The sequence below is a fragment of the Sinocyclocheilus grahami genome, unplaced genomic scaffold (genome assembly GCF_001515645.1).
Source record: "Sinocyclocheilus grahami isolate Dianchi unplaced genomic scaffold, SAMN03320097.WGS_v1.1 scaffold54.1, whole genome shotgun sequence".
NCBI lineage: Eukaryota > Metazoa > Chordata > Actinopteri > Cypriniformes > Cyprinidae > Sinocyclocheilus > Sinocyclocheilus grahami.
In genome coordinates, this window is record NW_015505233.1 from 3,564,808 (window position 1) to 3,585,312 (window position 20,505).

The following is a 20,505-nucleotide window of genomic DNA, read 5'->3' on the forward strand; positions in this document are numbered from 1 at the left end:
ACATTGTTGTGATTAATTGTGGCTGGAACAATAATGTAGCTGTAAAAATAGTGGCCTGCTAAAATTGAAATGTATATACATCTTCATCATGACTTGATAGACACGGTGAGTTTGTCTTTACTGTACACGTTAGATGTGATCCACCTCATAGTAACAATCCTGTCAGATCGTCCATCCTTTGAGTGAGAGCATAACGTTATAGGTCGGCCGATCTGGTTTCGTGGTTAAAGTTAACCTTTTCGACATGTTTCCATGTTGTCGTTGCTCAGCAAAAGCATGGACGCGATGTTGTCTGGGGGTTTGGCAAAAGGAGAGTGGGACGGTGGGCGGTGCTCGGGGGGGTGACTGAAGGCACTGACTGTGTAGTTCTGACGTCAACTTTTTACGGAAGTCACAACAGTTCATGAAAAATAGCTAGAACTTTAAGCAGGCTGTGTGAATTTTACTGTGGATTGACTGTTTTGAAAGGTATATGGTAGTTAAATAGCCCCTAGACCTCAGTAATTGTGAAAAAAGCCAGGAAATTTCAGTTTTGACAATATGGGACCTTTAATATGTTTTATGAGTTTCTGACTTTACAAACCCAAATATTTCAGCTGTATTAGCAGCTTAGTTTCTATAGATGGTCTTTCTGGTAAAGGGGGACATGCTTTAAATTTACAGTATGTCTTCTAATACTTAAAACACATTTCAAGTTTAATTTCTTATGATATGATTAAATGTGGGTAATGTCAGCATAATAATTGTAACTATGTATAGTACCTGTTGTCCTGTCGGTCCATGTAGTCTGACCCGTGACTCCGCCCTGAAGCGGGCGGCTCTGTGTTTGATGTCTCAGTGAGCCAGCCTGTGGAGAGCAAGCACAACTCAGACTCAATTTGTTCAACACCTCTCACTACCTCTCTCACTTTCTCCTTAGTCATCTCCTCATTCACTTCCCTCTCCCTCTCTCCGATGTGGCCTCCTGACACCTCTGGTTGCTCCTGTCTTTTCTCGACTTCCTCCTCCTCCTCCTCCTCCTCTCCTCCTGAGCCAGACTCCCTCAGGACCTCTGCCCAGGGTCGCAAAGGGGACTCATCATGATCTTTGACCTCTTTCAGAATCACTCTCTCCTGTCCCCTCATGTTAACGTTTAGTTCTTTTAATGGGGATGGTAGTAATGATGATGAGAGACGCTCTTCTTTTTCCTTGTGTGTTAGGTCTGTCTGTTCCACCGGAGGAGACGTTTTCTGTTGGGACTTTTTCTCCTCATTTTCTTCTCTCTGTTCCTTTTGTTGAGACCCCTGGTTCCCCTGTATAAGGTGGTCCTGTTCGATCCTGATCGTGGGTGGGTCTGTTTTTTGGACAGACTGGAGTGGTACAGAGCAAACCGAGGGGTTTAGAGGAGGTTCATCATGGTCTAGGGGAGAAAACTCAGGGGTAAGGTGTGAGTCAGGGTCACATGTGACAGCTGAGAGTTGTGTTGTGAGTTTGGGGTTGTCAGAAGGGAGCTGAGAATCAGGGGAGAGTATGTATGTGTGTATTTCGGCAGTTGTTTCAGAGAGTGTGTGATGCTGGTTTACAGGTTTGGACAGGGGCAGGTCGCAGGGTCTGGTTGGGGTGATTCTGACAGACTCGTCCTCATTGTACCGCTCTAGTCCCCAGGAGGGGCAATATGGGGGAGGGTCAAGGGGCAGATCTAAGATGGGTTCGATGTCATCAGACATAGAGGGGCAGATAGGGGGTGTGGTGGGGGTGGGGTTGGTAGTTGACTGCAGTTGAGCCAGGATGTTGTGGAAACCTGGGTGAGATGATACACACACAAATGGATGGACATGACAGGACACAATTACAATCACACACAAACAAGCACACACATATACATGCTTAAAGGAACAGTTTACCCAAAAATTTAAGTTCTGTCATGAAAGTTTACTCACCCTCATGTAGTTTCTAAGCTGCATTTCGTTAGTGTATTATTTATTTATTCGAAACAACATGAGGGTGAGTAAATGCCAATTTCATTTCTGGGTAAACTATTTTTTTAACATAGACACAGACAATCACCTAATCCCACCGTGAAGAGCAAAAGCACAGTATTTGACCATATTTCCCAGAGATTCAGCAGACATACAGACCAACAAACACAGTTAATACACAATGACAATGGAACAGATTCAGATCTCCAAAAACAGAGATTGTGAAAAGTTTGGGGTCAGTATGATTTTTTGAAGAAATTAATACTTTTGTTCAGCAAGGATGCATTAAATTGATCAAAAGTGACTATTCATCAATGAACAATGGTTACCACAAAAATGTGTCTTGAGCACCAAATCAGCATATTAGAATGATTTCTGAAGGATCATGTGACGCTGGAGACTGGAGTAATGGGAGGTGTAAATTCAGCTTTGCCATCACAGGAAGAAATTACATTTTAAATATATTAAAATAGAAAACAGTTATTTTAAATTAGAATATTTTAATAATATTACGGCTTTGCTGTATTTTTAAACAAATAATGCAGCCTTGGTGAAAAAATTCTTACCAACCCCAAAACATTTGAACGATAGTGTATATCTATGTGTGATCTCCCCATAGTCAAAGAGCTGTGTGTGTTCATGTCTAACTTTAACTTAAAAACAAATACATTAGAGTTGACATTTGGGTCTATAATAATAAAGTGGAGTAACACTTTAGATTTGGGAGCACATATTCACTTTTAACTAAGAGTTTTCCTTCAATAAACTCCTAATTACTTCTTATTGATTGTAAGCAAGGCAGTTGTTGTAGTCGTTATGTTTAGGTATTGGATAGGGTTCAGGGATCTAGAATATGGCCATGCAGAATAAGGCATTAATATGTGCTTTATACGTACTAATAAACAGCCAATATGCTAGTAATATGCACCTAGTTAATAGTGAATAGTGTTGTCTAATCTAAAGGGTCACTTTAGTTGGTTAGTTAGACACCATTACAAATGTTGCATAAGTGCAAATAAGAAGCAGTCTTAATTTTACAGTCATAGTCGAGATGTGTGCTGCTACTAGTATGGGGAGACTCAAAATCTGGCTAAGTAAAAATGAGGATAATGACGTCTGTTCAGATGAAGCGCTCAGTAGTAGAGGAGTTGAGACAGAGGGATGGAGTGATGAGGGGTGGTCCTGGGGGCATGTAGGGGCAATGACAGCATGCACAAGGGGGCAACGGTGAGGGCGGTGGGGAGAAGGAGGCAGGACTCAGGGAACGTGATGCACAGGGAGAGAAAGAAGGAAGAGAAGAAGGGCAGGGTGAGGGAGAGAGACAAATTCTACGTGCGGAAATAGGAGGTGACAGGCTGAGAGCAGGAGAAGGAGAGAGAGAGGAGAGAGAGAAGAAAGACTTAAGAGGAGTAGATGACGATAGAGAACTGGATAGTGAGTCTTGGGCCACATCAGGATGCAGTTGTATGAGGTGTTGTGGTGGAGTATTGTGGAAAAAAAAACACACACACACACACACACACACACACACAAAAGAACATGCAAGTTAGAAAGACAAGACAATGGCTGTATTAATAAGAAGAATGAGGTTCTAGGGTCTGGGAGGGGAAATGAGGGATTGTACTGGAGGAGAGGAGAGGACAATTCATTTTGCATCTGACAGAGGGAGGCACAGGAGACTGTAAGGAGGAGGAGACTATGGAGAGAAAGATGATCTCCTTCTTTCTCTTCTTTTCCCCCCTCTCTCTTTTTATCCCTTGCTCCAGTGCAGGGGAGGAGAGGAGAGAAGGATAGATGGAGGAGGAAGCAGATTGACAGCTTGAGAGGCAGAGGACAGCTGAGTCTTTTAGCTGAGGCCATGCACTCTGGTCCACTATGTAAAACAACAGCTGGCCTGTAACACTCCTACCAACTAATATCAAAAGAGCTTCATCAGGATACAGCTGATAATAACATGCATTCTGCTTAGAAATAACTCTTTCCTGACCTTTCAATAATATAATAAATTTCATGGCAGAGAACAGTATTTGTTTCATGTTCCACTGGCAATATACTGCAGGGCCTTCATTAAAACCAAAAGAAAAGTGTGTACATGTGTAACAGGAAAATTTTGTAGAGTGGCCCTTCCTACACTTGTTGAGGCAAAGCATCATGCTGTGATTGCTTCACGTCACATGACCATATACATGCATGTTCAAACCAGGTCCATGCATATGGTGTTGGGAGGAAGGGAAAAGGGTAACAGAAATGAAGAGTCTTTGAATACAGAAAGTCTTTAATATAAGAGAATAGTGAGTGATTAAATAAGACTGTGTGTGATCGGGGCCTGTGACCTAATCTTCTATAAATGTGGTTTCTATAAATCTCACTGAGGCTTCAAGTTCAAAATAGTAATTATTGGTGGCCCATCTGTGATTAATACTTTGGCAAACTGCACAGGGAGGTTGTAGAGGAAAAAACAAAGGTGACAATAAAAAAGGAGGGGTGGGGTTGGGTATGGGGGGGTATGGGGGTCAGCTAGATGGGGCTAAACTTTACCATCCGCCTTTTCCTGGCACACAGCGCTATCATCTGCAAAACTTCTGGTGCCTGAAATGTTACCATAGTCAAATATGGGCCCTTCCAGCAGAGTCACAATATCCATCCGGTTCACTTTTGTCAGGACAGTCGTCAGTGCATCCGCTAAGAAAACATAAATAATAGTGACTTACATTTATTTGCTTTAGGTAGATATTATAACATCACAGTACATGTAATACAGAAAAAGAAAGATATTAATAAAAAAAGAAAGATGGATAGAAAATGACTCTCACTTGTGGCGTTTTCCCCATCCCGAATGACCCACTTCTTAAGGAGCATAAAGCTCTGGGCTGTGAGAGAGTTTGGGTTCTCTGTGCGGATGTGGTTTATCTCATCAACAGAAAAATTCATCTCACGAGCCAGCTCTATAAAACAGAAAAACACATGTCATAACTAGCATTATCTCTGCGCAGTCAGCTAGTAAAGGAAGACAGATGTAAAGACAATTAAAATGAAAAATGCTACTACATTTTTAAACCTTCCATCATTTGCTGCGTTCTGAGTTCAAGAATATCTTTTTCTGAGTTAAGTAAACATTTAAAATTCTAATCAGAATCAGATATTTGGGAAAATACAGTGAGTCTTTCATAGTGTGTTGTAACATGTGAAGAATTATGAATTTAACTGAATTTAAATAAAAAAAATATTTATAAAAAAAAAAAATCCAGTTATGTGCTGCAATACCAAGAACAGGCACAAGAGGACACATGTGGCATGCTCTTTTGAGGATTGTTTGCCATTGATTACTAGCGATCAAATTATAATTTGCTTCCTATTTAAATATTTTAGGTTTCTGAAGGTCAGTAGTAAACAATTAGTGCCTGGCAAGTAAAATGTAACCTCTAAATTTGTCAGTCATATGGGGCAAAGTGAGTCTTAACCTGTCCAGCTCAGTCCCAGGTGATCAGCAACGATGGCCATGCGAAGGTCTGTTCTCTCACAGGGACTCTGTGGACCTGTCATGACATACAGAACAAAAACATTACAAACATGCAACTCATTCTTTTCAAATGAAGAATCCAGGTGACTTCCTTTTCTGGCCAAAACAAGGAAAAATTAACAAGATTTTTCTCCTACAGAAGCTATTAAAAGGAAAAGAAAAACTTGTTGTTGGATGTTTTTCGAATAGTACTGTGTTTGGCTAGAAAAGGAAGAACAGACAGAGTTGAACTACAATGTTTCAGCTACACAGCTGGTGCTCTGATTGTGTACGTGAAACAAATTTTCAACAGAATCTATGCAGGCAATAACTATGAGTTTATACAACGGTATAAAAAATTAAAACAAAACAATAACAAAAAAGAGACTTTGCTGAGATGAGGCATGCAGACAACATAGTACTGTACAGTTTTTCTAACAAAGTTCACAAACACTGAAGCAGATATATATTCCTCAACAACGTTCCTTTAACCAACCCAGCACAGATAGACTGCTCAGTGCCCCACCCCTCATTATTAGGATAAATTATCTGTGGATGGTAGGGGAGAGAGAAGGGGAGTTCTGACAGGGACAGATACAGGACGGTACAGTTACACAGCACAGTGATGAGAGAATGACAAGAATGACAGCTATTGTTCACGCCACAGGCAATCCAGTCAGTCACAACGGCTCATGCAACTAAGGATCAAGTAAAGTTTTCAATAAAGTTTTACAAACTAGGCTTGATCTCCGCGACGGGGGGCGACCTGCGAGCCCCTTCGTTCTTACTGCCCTCCTTCCCTCCTCCAGTCCGCTTACTCCTCCTCCTCTCACTGCCCGCCGCCCTTGTGACCTTTGTCCTGGAGGGTGTGACCCCTCGGGAGGAGCCAGCGGAGAGGGAGGGCTGGGACTGAGAGGGGTCCGATAGTGAGGTGCTTCGTGATGTGCTGCTGTCCTCCTCCGATTGCGACTGCTCTCCCTGTGACTGTTTCTCCTCGTCTGAAAGTCGTTCGGCCACCTTTATTGCTTCTCCGCTAACATTCTTTAAGAACTCAATTGACTGCCTACACACTTCGCTAAAGTTGCCTCTACCTGCCTCGGAAGAACCACATGAACTGTCTTTGAAAGGCAGCCTAGAGGGAACCACTGGTCTGACTGATCTCTCTGACTCTGGGAGCTTACTTGACCTTGGAACTACTTGAGCTGTGACAGCTGAGTTAGCTGCACCACTTCTTTTGATGTCCTTGACAGGTATTCTAGACTTGGGCTCAGGCATTATGGATGCAGGATCCACTTTCCTTGCCTCTGGCCTCACAACCTGTTTAGGCTTCTGCTTCCCTGAACTGAGTGTGTTAAAACGGAACCCTGCTGCCTTGACTGGGAGCCTAGACTTGGGCTGCCTAATTTCTGAGACTACTTTAGTCTGAGGACTCTCAGTACTGGCTTTCTCTGCTTTCTCCAAAGACTCCCTACAGAACTGAGCTTCTATTCTACTAGCTTTCTGTAAGGTGGGTTCAGAAGATGACTGCAAATTGAACACTACACTACCACACTGGATGTAGTTGGCCTGCACATTGGAGGCCTCTAAATTATTGTTGTTATTGTAGTTTTCTGATGGGTAATCTTTTCTGCCAGTCGGGGAAGAGTTAGTGCGCCTGCTATCAAAGTGACTTTCGGCTAATTGAGATTCCAAGCTAATGTATTCCGGCATCTGACTGTCTGAGGACTCAGTTTTAACATCAGTCAGTTCAGCTGAGCCAGTGTCTTTCTTTACAGTAATGGAAGCTGCGATGCCCATCTTAATGGGGGTGCGTAATTTGGGGTCGACTTTGGAGGCTGTGACAGTGCATGAGGTGGTGTCAGCGAATGGAGGTGGGTCCAGGCAGTCAGCACTGCCTTGCACTGTGCTGCCTCTGGATGGTGTTAAATCAGTGGTTTCCTCTACCTTTCCCTCTACAGCTCTTTCCCCTGCCTTTGAGTGAGAGGCGACTACCCCCGCATTCCTGCCCCCTTTCCCCTTGTCCCCTGACTGCCCATCTGATGTATGCTCACCAATCTGGAAAAACTGGAGTCTCTCTTCAACAAAGTCCCTCTTGCTCATGTCAATAGCACCACTGCGGGTCATCTCAAACATCTTGCCCTCATGGAAGGGGAAAGGGTTGGGCTCACTAGTTGGGGTGCTCTCATCTGTTGGGGTTCTTGCTGGAGTGGTATCCGGCGTGGTTGCTTGTGATTTGTCTTCAACTGACAAAGAACAGGGCTTCGGATCTTCATCTTTGTTCTTAGCATCAAAAGCTCCCTCCTCTCCCACTTTACCAGACCATGGATCAAAATCCAAGCCTTTAGTAGCCACAGTTTTAAAGGTAGGGTTTATGTCCTCCTCTAGTTGGTACTTGAAATAATTGTCTGCAACACCTTGTCTATCTGGGTGTCTTCCCTCCAAAGAATAGATTTTATCCTCTTTCCCATTGTCTGATTTTTTCCCAGATGGCCTTTTTGTTTTTGCCTTTTCCCCAGTTTCCTCATTTGGTGTGCTCTCCTCTTCAATCACTTCAAGTTTGCTCTGGCTGAAAGACCGATCTCCTGTTTTTCCCTCATTCGACAGGCTGGATGTTTTAGGGTCACTCAGTCCATCGTCCTCATCTTGTAGGTCATACCCATCAAGAGAATCTATCTCAGTGGCATCTGTATCATGGGAAAATTCAGCAGTTGTTGCTATTGAGCAATCAGTGATAGACTGATCATTTCCATTCTGTTCACATTCTACCTCTTCTCCTTTGACAATGCCATTGATACCTGACTCCTTGTGGTGTGAGCCGTTTCTCTCTGGTTTCCTAGGCTCAACACATTTCTCACACTCCTCAGCCATTTTGAAGGTGTACTTCTTAAGGGGGGCAGGCTGAAAAACAGATTCATCATCACTAGAGTCACTGTTGTCAGCTCCAGGTGGAAGAGGGGAAGGAGGCTGGACTCTGATTACTGGCTCTGCAAGGAGATGTCTGTCATGTTCCTCTTGAAGGTTCACCTCTATCATCTCTGTTTCTGCTTCTGAGGAAGGACATGACACCCTCTTTTCAGGGTCAGCATGTTCAGTTTCTAAAGGTGGTGGTGGTGGAAACTCGATGTAAGCTATGCGTTTGTCTTTTGACCTTTTTCCATTTGAGTCTTGTTTTCTTTTTGAAGGCTCTAACGTTTGAGTGGCAGACTTGGCTTTCTCTGCTGATACTTCTCTGAAAATGAAGGTCTTTGGCTGCTCCTCTTCCTCTGACTCCTCTGGGATTGGGCTAGGCATGCCAGCCATGGAACCGATGACAGGTTCAGGAGCTCTGGAGTTCAGGTCGTAGCTAACCTCCTCCGGGGTAGGCGTCTCAGGAGTTACCGGACTCTTCCCTGAACTGTCCATAAATGTAACCTGCTCTAACGTGTCATCTTCATGGCTTCCCTGTGGAGATGGTGGCTGTTTCTGTTTGACAGAATAAAACGCTCCTCGTGTTTCATGTACTGTCCTGCTCTCATGGCTTACAACTTTTTTGTAAGTGTTTAACTGTCCAGTAGCAGTTTCCTTCTCATACTGTTTACCTACTTGAATGCTGACATACACAGGAAGAGGTTTAATGTCCGCAGTGACACCCGGGGTCACTTCTTCAATATACTCAACTTGGTTATCATCCACACCATTACAGACTATATTAACAATCTGCCTGCTAGAATCTGAGTTCACTACAGATGACACATCACTAGGTGATTTGCTAGCACCGGAATTTGTGTGCTGTGTATTTCTGGCTATGTGAGACCCTGTTCTTTCAGATTTAATGGAGGAATCTAACTTTAAAGTACTACTTTGATGGTGGCCTATAAAACTAGATGAAACCCTAACAGGAATTTGTGATTCCGAGTTTTTTTTTAGAGCACCATTGCATTTTTCAGCATTACTAGGGTCTTCTCGAATTACAAGCTCTGTGTAAATTATCTTTTTAGTTGTTTCTTCTTTTGGGGTGTTTCCATCTCTCAATGAGTGCTGCTCATTCTGTGAGTCGTCATTTTGCCTATCATGCACTAGAGTATGAGTAAGCTTTGTCTTTTGGCCTTTCAGTTGCCCATTGCCATGGTTTTCCCATGTTTTGTATATTTTCCTCTCTTCATTGGCAATTTGCTCCTTACTGTAAACATTTTGGTGATGTTTTGGTGAAGAGTTATCTGACCTATTTCTCTGTCTTTCACTGTGCTGATTTTGTGCATGTGCTTGAGCCTTCCGAACATTGTAACTTTGCCCAACCTCACTATCTTTTTTAGGACTTCTCTCACTTTCTGAAGACTCTGTTGACTTTGGGAGATTACCTCCTGCAAAAACTTGATAAACAGGCAGCTTACTTTCCTGCAGCTTCCTCACTGGGGATCCTGAAGTTTGTCCCCATTGTGGACCTTTATCTTGTTTCTGGGCCTCTGATTCAAATTTCATCCTTACCGAGCTAACCTTAGCTGTTGAAGGCTGGAAATATTTCGACGATTCACTTGCACTGCTTGCAGATGAGCTGTCTCCCTTTTTCGGGTCATCATTGTATCGAAGCAAGACTCGTCTTTCAGGACTGCTTGGTAGACTGGCACATTTTCTGTCATGGGAATCATACTTATCCCTAAACCTGTCTCTACTCCAGTCCTCTCCAGTACCTCCAGTCCTGTGCACTGACCTCTCTGGGCTACTACGTGTTGAGCTGGGCCCAGAACGAGTCTCCCTTGCATCTTGTCTGCGATGCTTCTTTTCAGGGGACTGAAGCTCATCATTCAGTTTTTCAGTTTTATCACGAAAGAATTGTGAAACTTCACTAAGTTTTTCCTCAGCCTCTTTGACAGTTCTGTCTACTCTGTCCTCATATTTGTGATTCTCTCTGCTTTTACTCTGCCCGTCCTCAGAAACTCTCATCCAAATAGACTTTTTTGGACTATCAGGATCAGAAGCATACTGCAGCAAAGTGAGTTTGTCATAATTGTCATCTTCTGATGATCTACCTGACCTATCAGGCTTTAGCATGAATTCTCTAATTGAGCCACCTTGTGTTCCCTCACCATAGTATCGAGACCTGTCAATCACAGATTCGTCTGAGTCTGAATGAGAAGAGTCAAATTTATCTGACAGGAGCATTTTCTCTGCAAATTTGTACGATTCTCCCCTTGTTTCAGATGATTCATCATCATGGTACTCCACTGACTGCTGACTAAGCAGTTTCAAGGTTTTATCATCCTCCACAGAGACAGGCATGTGTATTCTGGAGTCCAGATAACAAGGAAGAGATTCTTCAGGTTCTATGCTGTCATGTTGCTCACTGCCCATTCTGTTTTGCAGTTCTTTCATGCCACTTTTGCCCTGATATATGTACATTTCCTTCTCAGGGTGATTTTTTGTTTCTCTGATAATTACTTCAGTTGGTTCAGCTTTGTTGCCTTTCTCGATGTGAACCTCAATGATGCGCTCGACTTTGGGCATTGGGTCTAGAGGCCTAACAGATGGATTTGCCCCTTCACTGCTGTTTTTGTGCTCAAACAGGCCTGTTAACTCTCTAGATGGATCCTTGCCAGATTGGAAGGCCTTCATTATGTCTCGTACAGACATGGTCTCCTCCATCCTCTCAGATGCAACTTCTTTAATGGGGGGTTTGTGGTATACCATTCTTGTAGTTGTTGTTATGTGAGTTTCCTCTTTGACCCGCATACCTTTGCTCATCACATCATCCTCTGCATTGACTCTGGCTTGGTAAGCTTTAACTCTTTCTTTGATGGACCCGCCAGGTGATCGGGGCTCAGTGTCTGCACATCGCAGTGGAGGCTTTGTCATTCTAGCATCTTCCAATGCTGGCTCCTTAGGATCCTCTGGAGGCTCATAGCTCCTTATGACATGAACAACCTCAGTTCGTGTTTCAGTGATGACAGGAGGAATTTCCTGAAAGAGGCCTTTGGGCCCCATTCCTTCTGCACTTTGGGGGGCAGAGGGAGTTCTCTCACTGCGAGTTTCAAACCCACTGTCTGATAGTGGACTTTTGTCTTGGTCATGGGAGATGTCATCAGGAGAGTCTAGTGCTATTTCAGGGCCAAACAATGCATCGGCAAGCTTTGATAGTTCTTTTTCTGAAGGTGAAGGGCGCATATTGGTCGGAGGCATTTTGAGCTTGTGCTCCTGTAATGCCTTTGCTGGTTTCAGGACACGTTTTTGTTTCTCCTCTCCTTCTCTCCTTGCTTCCTCAGTTCTTTGTTTAGCCTCTGCTATTTTAGAAAGAGAACTTGTGCCAATGTCGTTGGTTAGGTAATCAACAACTTTAGCAAGGTTAAAATCTCTCTCAGATACTGGTTTTGTTTTGACTTGAGGAGCTAATGTTTCATATCGAGGTGGGCATCTCCATTCATTTTGTGGATTATCATCTGTGTCATCCTCTAGGACATATTCTTTTTTGGTGTTTTTAATATTTGCCTTACTCTCTCTCAAAACATCCTTGCTAAGAATTTCACTGACTTTGACAAGGTCCTGTTTGACCTTCTCTACAATCTTGAAAGGCTCCTCATCTTCAACTTTATGTTCCTTAGAGTCAGAATGATAACCTTTGGAGCTTGAATTTGTATCAGTTTGCAAAATTGTAGACATTCTGATCAAGTCCTCCTTCATTTCAGCCACATCTTTTAGTATCTCCTGGCTGTTGGACAGAGGGGATGAAGAGGTAGCAGCTTTTATTGTTCCTGGGGACATGTGCATTGGAGTTTTGACAGGAGACAGAGTTCTGGCAAAAGAGGACTGAGTCTGGGCATTAACCTCTTGGGGCATGGCCTTTCTGGGGGACAGGAGAGCAGCTGTTGACATGGAGACTTCAGGGAGCTTTTTAAACTGGTGTTCTTGTAAGACATTTATGACAGAATAGACAGGGACTGTAATAGTGCTGGAAGTTACAGATGTGGTAGAATTTTGAGGGGATCTGAGGGAGGCATACAGTGAGCTGGATGCAGAAGAACGGATAGACTGGTAAGAGGATGAGGGAGTGGAGGACACTGACTTTAGTGTGCCATAGCCAGCAGAGCAGGAATTAAAAGTTTTTTCCACTTCATCAAATGCAGCGTTTACACTTGTTGTTGCTGCATTTGTTGTGGCTTGAATTCTTTCTTGCAGAGTGCTGGTAAGATGGGTTGTTGGGGAGGAGGAGCGATATTTGGTTGGGGAAACCGTCCCATTGATCAGCGCAGCGGTTGTAGTGGCTGAGCCAGATTTCAATGGTGAGGAGAGGGATGACAGAAATCCTCTGGCAGAGGCATCAGTGCTGGTTCTGATAGAGGAGAAGCCCGGGACAGTTTTAATGGGGGAGCAGGTTGCTGGAGGGTTTGAGGTTACGACAGACTTATATGGCAAACTTGAGCTGTACATGTTTAGTGAGGACTTAGGTGAGGCTGGAGGAGTCATAGCAATGGAGGATCTTTCCAGCAAGGTTCCGCCAGATGGTACAGGAGATGTCCTGGCTGAGAGCCCTGTGAGGCCTTTAAGTGAAACTGGATCAGGGGCACTCTTGCCTGGAGAGGACAGAAGGGTGGGGGAGGCTTGGACTGGATACTGGGCACCTTGAACTATAGTTTTTATTGGTGAGGAGATAGTTCTGTAGGATCGAATAGGTGATGCAACGTCACTGGCAGATTTGATGGAAGATGCTGGTGAACCTCCAATAATGGATTTGATAGGAGAAGCAGAGTTCACAGACCACACCGATCTCAGTGGGGAGGCTGAGGGGGTGTTGGATGAGGAGCTGGAGAGGGAGCCAAATCCAGACTTGGTCTGGCTGGGGACGTTGATGGGGGAGCTAGTTGCCCAGGCCTGGTAGGAGCGCGTCGTAAAGATAGGCTTGTAAGCGTAGCCAGAAGGCTGCGGCGTGGTTTTTGGAGTGGTGTTATGGCCTCTTTCAGCTGTTTCTAGCATAATCAAATTAATAAACAAAGTAAACGAAAATAGTTAAATAAGAGAGAAAAGAGAAACAAGAAAGATTTAGTCAGGGGATAAATCCAAAAACAAACAGCAGTGGAAATACTGAAACTGTAGCGGCTTTTGACAATGAAAAGTGAAACAAATAAAAAAACAAAACATAACTTATGCCTGTGGCACATGGGTGGAGATGCAAAATAATGGGAAAAATATCAGCCACTTAAATAAGCCAAGAAGCTCAAAATGTTCTGAAAATATGTTCAGCTATAAAATGATTAAAAAAGTTTTAATTGTCTATTAATTTCTGCTTAGGGAGGTCATAAGTACCGGTGTTTAGGTATGAAATCCTACAGTATTGGTAGTACTGAGTACAGAGTGAATTTATATTGAGTCAATAAGATTCCTGTCAAAATAGATCTGTGCATTAGGTTTTGCAGTGTAAATGCAGCCTAATAGACCTGCCACTATTTATTATATCATCAATATTAAACAAACAAAATGGTAAGGAAAAAACACTCACCGATCACAGCTGGGCAACTTTTTTTTGAATGACAGTCCCATTTATGGAGTATATATAATGTTTAGTTAAGAAACTTGAAGACTATATGCTATTATTTTAATTTATCATTAATATTTACCTTAATACTTTACCTTTTTAATTAAATAAGTATGTTCAATAGCCTATTAGTTCTAGATGTGGTTTTGAAATAACAAAATTTCACTAATACTGGTATTGACTACTGACATTTTGGTATTGTCACAACCTACTTTCCTTTACCCTCAAATGGCAACAAGCAGATAAACTGGCCAATTACAAGGCATAACATTTTAATAAATGAATAAGGAAGCAAGTACTGAGTTTTGATATTGAGTCCACAGTTTTCATCATGAGCAATTATAAGAAGTGTATAAATTCTTATACAAAGCAAGCAAATTCTTTAGAAAATTAAACAAATAATGACAACAAATAACAAATAATAATGATAAGTTTATTTAAAAACACATCAAGCAATATAAAACCTGTATAGACAATGTGGTAGCAAATCATATGAAATGTGAAACAATGGAACAAAAAACAATACACATGACAAAAGAAAAACAGAGAAGGCAAAAAAGCAAGCAAACAAATGAAATTATTTATGACTTATGTACACAGACATATACTGGCAGTTCTGTTTTTGAAAATGGTGAGATATGAGATTATTGTGACTTCATATACGCCAGTATCAGATGCCTGTGTACGTATGAAGCTTCGACTGTGTGATTATGTCATGCTGATGTTTCAAGAATAAAGAAAATGTAGGACTCACTGGATGCTGGATCGGCCAGATAGCTGTAGCGCTTTCGCAATGCTAATGAAGCAAAGGTATGTCGTCGATCTTTGTCATTCTGCAATAACACAAAAGTAAAAATCCTATGTAAGAACAAAGTGACAAAAATCGTAGTGCAGTGATCTTTTAAATGGCTAACGACTACAACTTCCTTTTGATTGTTTTGAAAGCACTGTATCTATGTTCGTCCAGATTTTTTCAGGGCATCTTTTAAAGAAATTAATTCATGTGGTGAACTTAATTTTGGATATCAGTAAAATATTTCAATTGCTTCATTTTCTGTAAGGAATGTTGTGCTTCATTTTACTTTGAAATGTGGTCTCCTGAGAGAGGGTCAACTAGACAAGCACAGCCCATTTGCTAACAATGTGAAAGGTTAGTATTTTCCTGTGAATCTGCCTAATTGCTTAACTTTGAAATAAAATTAAATAAAACTTAAATCTGCAAAAGTGATATGTGAAAAATGTTTCCACCAAGCCACAAAATAACACAACGCTTTAAATATACTCATAAACACAAAAAGAAGTCATGCTCTTGCCTGACCAATGACAGGAGCTGGGACAAAAGCTTTTGACCAATCACATAAATAAGCGAATGATCACATAAGCACCACATTAAAGGCAAAGGTGGACAAGTTATGAAATAAGTACCTCATCATCAGGATCCGACTCCATTTCCTAAAATTTCCCACGGTGCATTGCAGCAATACATAATGGAGCAGCAGCAGCCGAGTATGGTGAGTAGGTGAAGATGGTATTGGAAAGAGAGGAGAAAAAGAGTGGAAAGAGGACAGTAAAGGAATAGAAAAGATAATAAATACAGATGCAGAGATTAAAAGAGAGCAAGACAAAAAGAAAGGCAAAACAAAGTTACAGCTAAAGCAGCAACACAAATAGCTCTGTGACATGTTTAATGTTTAATAGACTCCAGATAACACTAGAGAAAATATCACACAATCATGTTTTTGTCTGTTCTTACCTTCCTGTGTGTTGGCAGTGAAAAGTTAAGGTTGCAGATTGCACTCTGTGGCAGGCCTTTTGCGATTTTTGGTTCTCTGAGGAATGAGATTCTCCCACATGGCTCTTGGCCCATATCTCTGACCTACAAAACACATCCACATACACAACATAGAATGAAAAAAAGTCTTACATATATATCTCCAGTCATATCAGTAGTCTAATAAAAGCTGCTTTATTTTACATTGAGCTGAGCTGCCTCATGGGGTCTGCTATATTGTGGTCACATGACCAGCCAAATACAAATTATAGGACACTTTTGCTATACCTGTTATAGGACACTTTTGCTCATGGAATAAATAATTTATGGCTGACTGTGAATATAGCATTTTTCAGTGGCACTGGTAACAGAAAACATTTGCATGATGCTGCATCCACATTGCTAAGTATCAATATAATATCCAAGACATTTGTTACATCTGCCAGTGCAACACAGAAAATAAAACATATATCTTTGATCAATAGGGTAAATATAACTTTTGCATTTCATTTCAATATTCAGATTTAACTGTACAGCTGGTTTACTTGAAAATACCTGTTTACTGAAATTCTGTATGTGCATACTTAAAGGAATAGTTCATGAGAAAAATAAAAATGTTCATCATTTACTCACCCTAATGTCGTTCCAAACCTGTATTAGTTTCTTTCTTATGTTGAACATAAATAAAATGTATTTTGAAGAATGCTGGTAAGCAAACAGTTGATGGTCCCCATTGACATCCATTGTATTTCTTTCCCTACTATGGAAGTCAATGGGGGACCAACAACTGTTTGGTTCTCAAAGTTCTTCAAAATATCTTCTTTTGTGTTCAGCATAGGAAAAAAACTTATACAGGTTTGGAATGACATGAGGGTGCATAAATGATGACAAAATTAAAATTTTTGGGTGAACTAATCCTTTAATAGCTGGTAGAATTATTATTATATCTATCGCATACCTTGTCAGTGTCGTGTGCTTGCTAAGCCCTTTGTTGTGATAAACAGTAAAGTGTGTTCAAGCGCTAGCAAAAGACAGTGTAAAGAAATACTCTTTGAGGAAAGCAGCCAATCAACGGAAGTTAAAAGCAGATCTTAAGTGTATCTATTTGCCTCATTAGTGTTTAGCGCAGTTGTCGATGATAGGAAACAATTGTTTTGTTTACTGTGTTGAGACGTGCTGAAGTTGCGTTTGGTCTTGTACTCTATCGCATACCTTGTCAGCGACGTGCGCTTGCTTAGCCCTTTGTTGTGATAAACAGTAAAGTGTGTTCAGCTGAATTCAATTTCTGTTTTGTCAAACAGGTATAAAAAAGGTTAGTATACCGCGGCAGCCCTCGTGTGAAGACCGAAGAGTGTAAAGACCATCGACTCTACCGTGCGACTCTACCGGGCAGGGACAGCAGCAAGGTACATAAGTATTGCCTTTGATTCATCCTTTTTCTACACCTTGCTTCACTTCTGTTTCAGTTTTAATGACCAACTCTTACTATGTGTTTCCATATCCCTACTACCACTCGCAAACCACGCATCACACACTATAGGCAGTCCAGTCCTAACAACCTGAACACTTTGCCTATGTCTGCTAATACACTACTTTCTTTTTCTATTGGTCTCTGGAATTGTCAGTCTGCAGTAAACAAAGCAGATTTCATTACATCTATTTCTAGTCATTCAAGACTAAACCTCATGGTCCTGACAGAGACCTGGATCAAACCAGAGGACACTGCTACACCTGCAGCACTCTCCAATAATTTCCAGTTTTCCCACACTCCTCGTCTGACTGGAAAAGGTGGAGGTACTGGTCTGCTTATCTCTAATGATTGGAAAATGTATTCCTTTACCTTCTCTGGGTATTAACAGCTCCTTTGAATCACATTCAGTCACTATTACCCACCCTTTTAAAATCCATTTTGTAGTTGTTTATCGACCCCCAGGACCACAAGGTAACTTCTTGGATTAATTAAATGTGCTGCTCTCAATCTTTTCTGAGGATGGCAATCCCCTAGTTATGCTTGGAGACTTCAACATCCACCTAGATAAACCTCAGGCTGCAGACTTCCACACTCTTTTGATCTCAAGAGAGTGTTAACTATGGCTACTCACAAATCAGGCAACCAACTGGACCTTATTTACACACGACACTGCTCCACTGATCATGTGCTGGTTACTCCACTGCACACCTTGGATCACTTCCTCCTCACTCTTAACCTCAACATGGTTCCTGACATGACACATACCCTTCCACATGTCATCTTTCTACGTAACCTACGCTCACTCTCACTCTCCCGGCTATCTGCTATGGTTTCATCTTCACTTCCTCCCCCTAAACACCCTTACCAAAAAGTAGTATACTTCAAGTTTATTTTAGTAAGTATACTTAAGTAAAGTTCAAGTATATTTTTAAGTATACTTTATGTAGTAAGTATACAAATATCAGTGTACTAGTAGTATACTTGTAAGTGTACTATTTCAATACTCCTTGGGACTAAACTGGCTCACTTTCTAGTATATAAAAGTATACTTTTAAGTATACTTTAAGTATAACAGTAGTAAACTTTGAGTACACAACTAGTTTACATCAAAATGTTTAGTTTATACTGCAACTATACTAAAAGTGAATTTATAGGTATACTGATAGTTTACTAATTAAATACTTGTAGTAGCATTTTTAGTACACTTTGAAGTATAGTCTCAGTAAACTACTAGTTTAGTAGTTTTATACTGCAAGTATACTCGTAAGTTTTCTTTAAGTGAACGTTACATCATACTTTAAGTATACTACTATGTCCCTATTTAGGTATTAATTTGTATATATTTTGTTACATGAATATCTGAACATACCAAACATCAAAAGAACAGCGTATCTGCTTGTAAACAAAAAAAAATTATTCTAGCTTCATGCATTTTTTTTAAATACTTGAATGTGGATAAGTTTCATAAATAAAAAATAAAGAAATAAACAACATTTTGAACAAAAAGCTGAAAAAATACTATGAATTGGATTCAGAATGATAATCAAAACGTAGATAAAGTCGATCAACACCCCAAGTCATTATTACCTCTTCATTGGTCGACATTTTATTCCATAATGTTACATAGTTTTGATACTGTTTTATGTCTGATGATCGTGTTAGAATACATGTGGAAGCATCTGTTGTTTCGGTTTCTTCTTCACTTGTGTTTTTTTGGAAATTTTGTACAGAAGATGTGTACTAGCGCCCCCTACAGTATAACAATGAAAACACAGATTCTAGGAGCACAATTATAGCTAAAATATATTTAGACTTTTTAAGTATAAGTCAAGCATACTTAAATGTCATTTTAAGTATATTTCTGAGAAGTACATAAAGCCAATTTCTGAGAAGTACATAAAAAGTAGACTAAAAGTATACTTTCCTATTTTTAGTTTAAAAGAAGTATATTAATAGCACACTTGAATAAACTTCTTTTTCGTAAGGGCAGTTATCATCTCTTGATGCTAACAGTGCTACTGATACTTTCTGCTCCACTCTTACATCTTGTTTAGACACTGTCTGCCCGTACCACCCCTTCTGTCCCTTGGCTGTCTGATGTTCTCCACGAACATCGTTCTAAGCTCAGGGCTGCTGAAAGGGTGTGGTGCAAATCAAAAAATTCTACTGACCTTAATATGTATCAATCACTTCTCTCTTGCTTCTCTGCTAATGTCTCCACTGCTAAAAGGACATACTATCATAACAAAATTAACAATTCGTCTAACTCTCACATGCTCTATAAAACATTTTCCTTGCTCCTTTGTCCTCCTCCTCCTTCATTAACTCTAACAGCTGATGACTTTGCCACATTCTTCATTAATAAAATTAAATCAGTGCACAATTTTCCACACCACAATCTGTCAAGCACATCTTACCAGAAAACATACACTTTTTCACATCTTTCTTTTCACTCTCTGAGGCAGAAGTCTCCAAACTCATCCTTTCTAATCATCCTACTACTTGTCTGCTTGATCCTATTCCATCTCATCTCCTTCAAGCCATTTCTCCTGCAGTTGTACATGGACTCACATCGTTAACACATACCTTTACACTGGTGTTTTTCCCTCAGTATTTAGACAGGCTTGTATAACCCCATTACTTAAGAAACCCACCCTTAACCCATCTCTTTTAGAGAACTACAGACTGGTTTCCCCTTTTCTTTTCATTGCAAAAACACTTGAATGAGCTGTGTTAAATAAGAAGATGATATTGTTATGTTCTCAGATTAAAACCATCAGTGCACAATTTTCTACACCACCTTCTGTCAAGCACATCTTACCAGCAAACATACACTCATTCACATCTTTCTTTTCACTCTCTGAGGCAGAAGTCTCCAAACTCATCCTTTCTAATCATCCTACTACTTGTCTGCTTGATCCTATTCCATCTCATCTCCTTCAAGCCATTTCTCCTGCAGTTGTACATGGACTCACATCGTTAACACATACCTTTACACTGGTGTTTTTCCCTCAGTATTTAGACAGGCTTGTATAACCCCATTACTTAAGAAACCCACCCTTAACCCATCTCTTTTAGAGAACTACAGACTGGTTTCCCCTTTTCTTTTCATTGCAAAAACACTTGAATGAGCTGTGTTCAACCAAGTCTCTGCCTTTCTCACACAGAACAACCTCCTCGACAGCAACCAGTCTGGTTTCAGAAGTGGACATTCAACCGAGACTGCCTTGCTCTTAGTTGTTGAAGCCCTAAGACTGGCAAGAGCGCATTCCAAATCTTCAATACTTATCTTGCTGGATCTGTCCG

At 41.0% G+C, this 20,505-nt stretch overlaps 2 protein-coding genes across 4 annotated transcripts in view; both read right to left on the reverse strand.

The window, feature by feature from the left end:
* The window catches only part of LOC107583516 (uncharacterized), a 9,719-nt gene extending 7,852 nt beyond the window's left edge, over positions 1-1,867 (reverse strand). Inside the window, exon 1 of the mRNA XM_016269745.1 lies at positions 763-1,867. Coding sequence (XP_016125231.1) covers positions 763-1,706 — 944 coding nt within the window. The 5' untranslated portion in view covers positions 1,707-1,867. The remainder of the gene's footprint in view (positions 1-762) is intronic.
* A 988-nt stretch (positions 1,868-2,855) lies between these two features.
* The window catches only part of LOC107583514 (ankyrin-3-like), a 58,720-nt gene continuing 41,070 nt past the window's right edge, over positions 2,856-20,505 (reverse strand). The window contains exons 29-36 of one of the 3 annotated variants that reach the window (XM_016269743.1): positions 15,711-15,833; positions 15,383-15,409; positions 14,712-14,790; positions 6,195-13,391; positions 5,420-5,494; positions 4,772-4,903; positions 4,560-4,640; positions 2,856-3,398 (exon numbers count right to left, since the gene is read on the reverse strand). In XM_016269743.1, the coding sequence (XP_016125229.1) occupies positions 3,079-3,398; positions 4,560-4,640; positions 4,772-4,903; positions 5,420-5,494; positions 6,195-13,391; positions 14,712-14,790; positions 15,383-15,409; positions 15,711-15,833 (8,034 nt within the window). In that variant the 3' untranslated portion in view covers positions 2,856-3,078. Of the gene's footprint in view, positions 3,399-4,485; positions 4,641-4,771; positions 4,904-5,419; positions 5,495-6,194; positions 13,392-14,711; positions 14,791-15,382; positions 15,410-15,710; positions 15,834-20,505 lie in introns of those variants that run through there. The other 2 variants (XM_016269742.1, XM_016269744.1) reach the window with 2 other exon arrangements.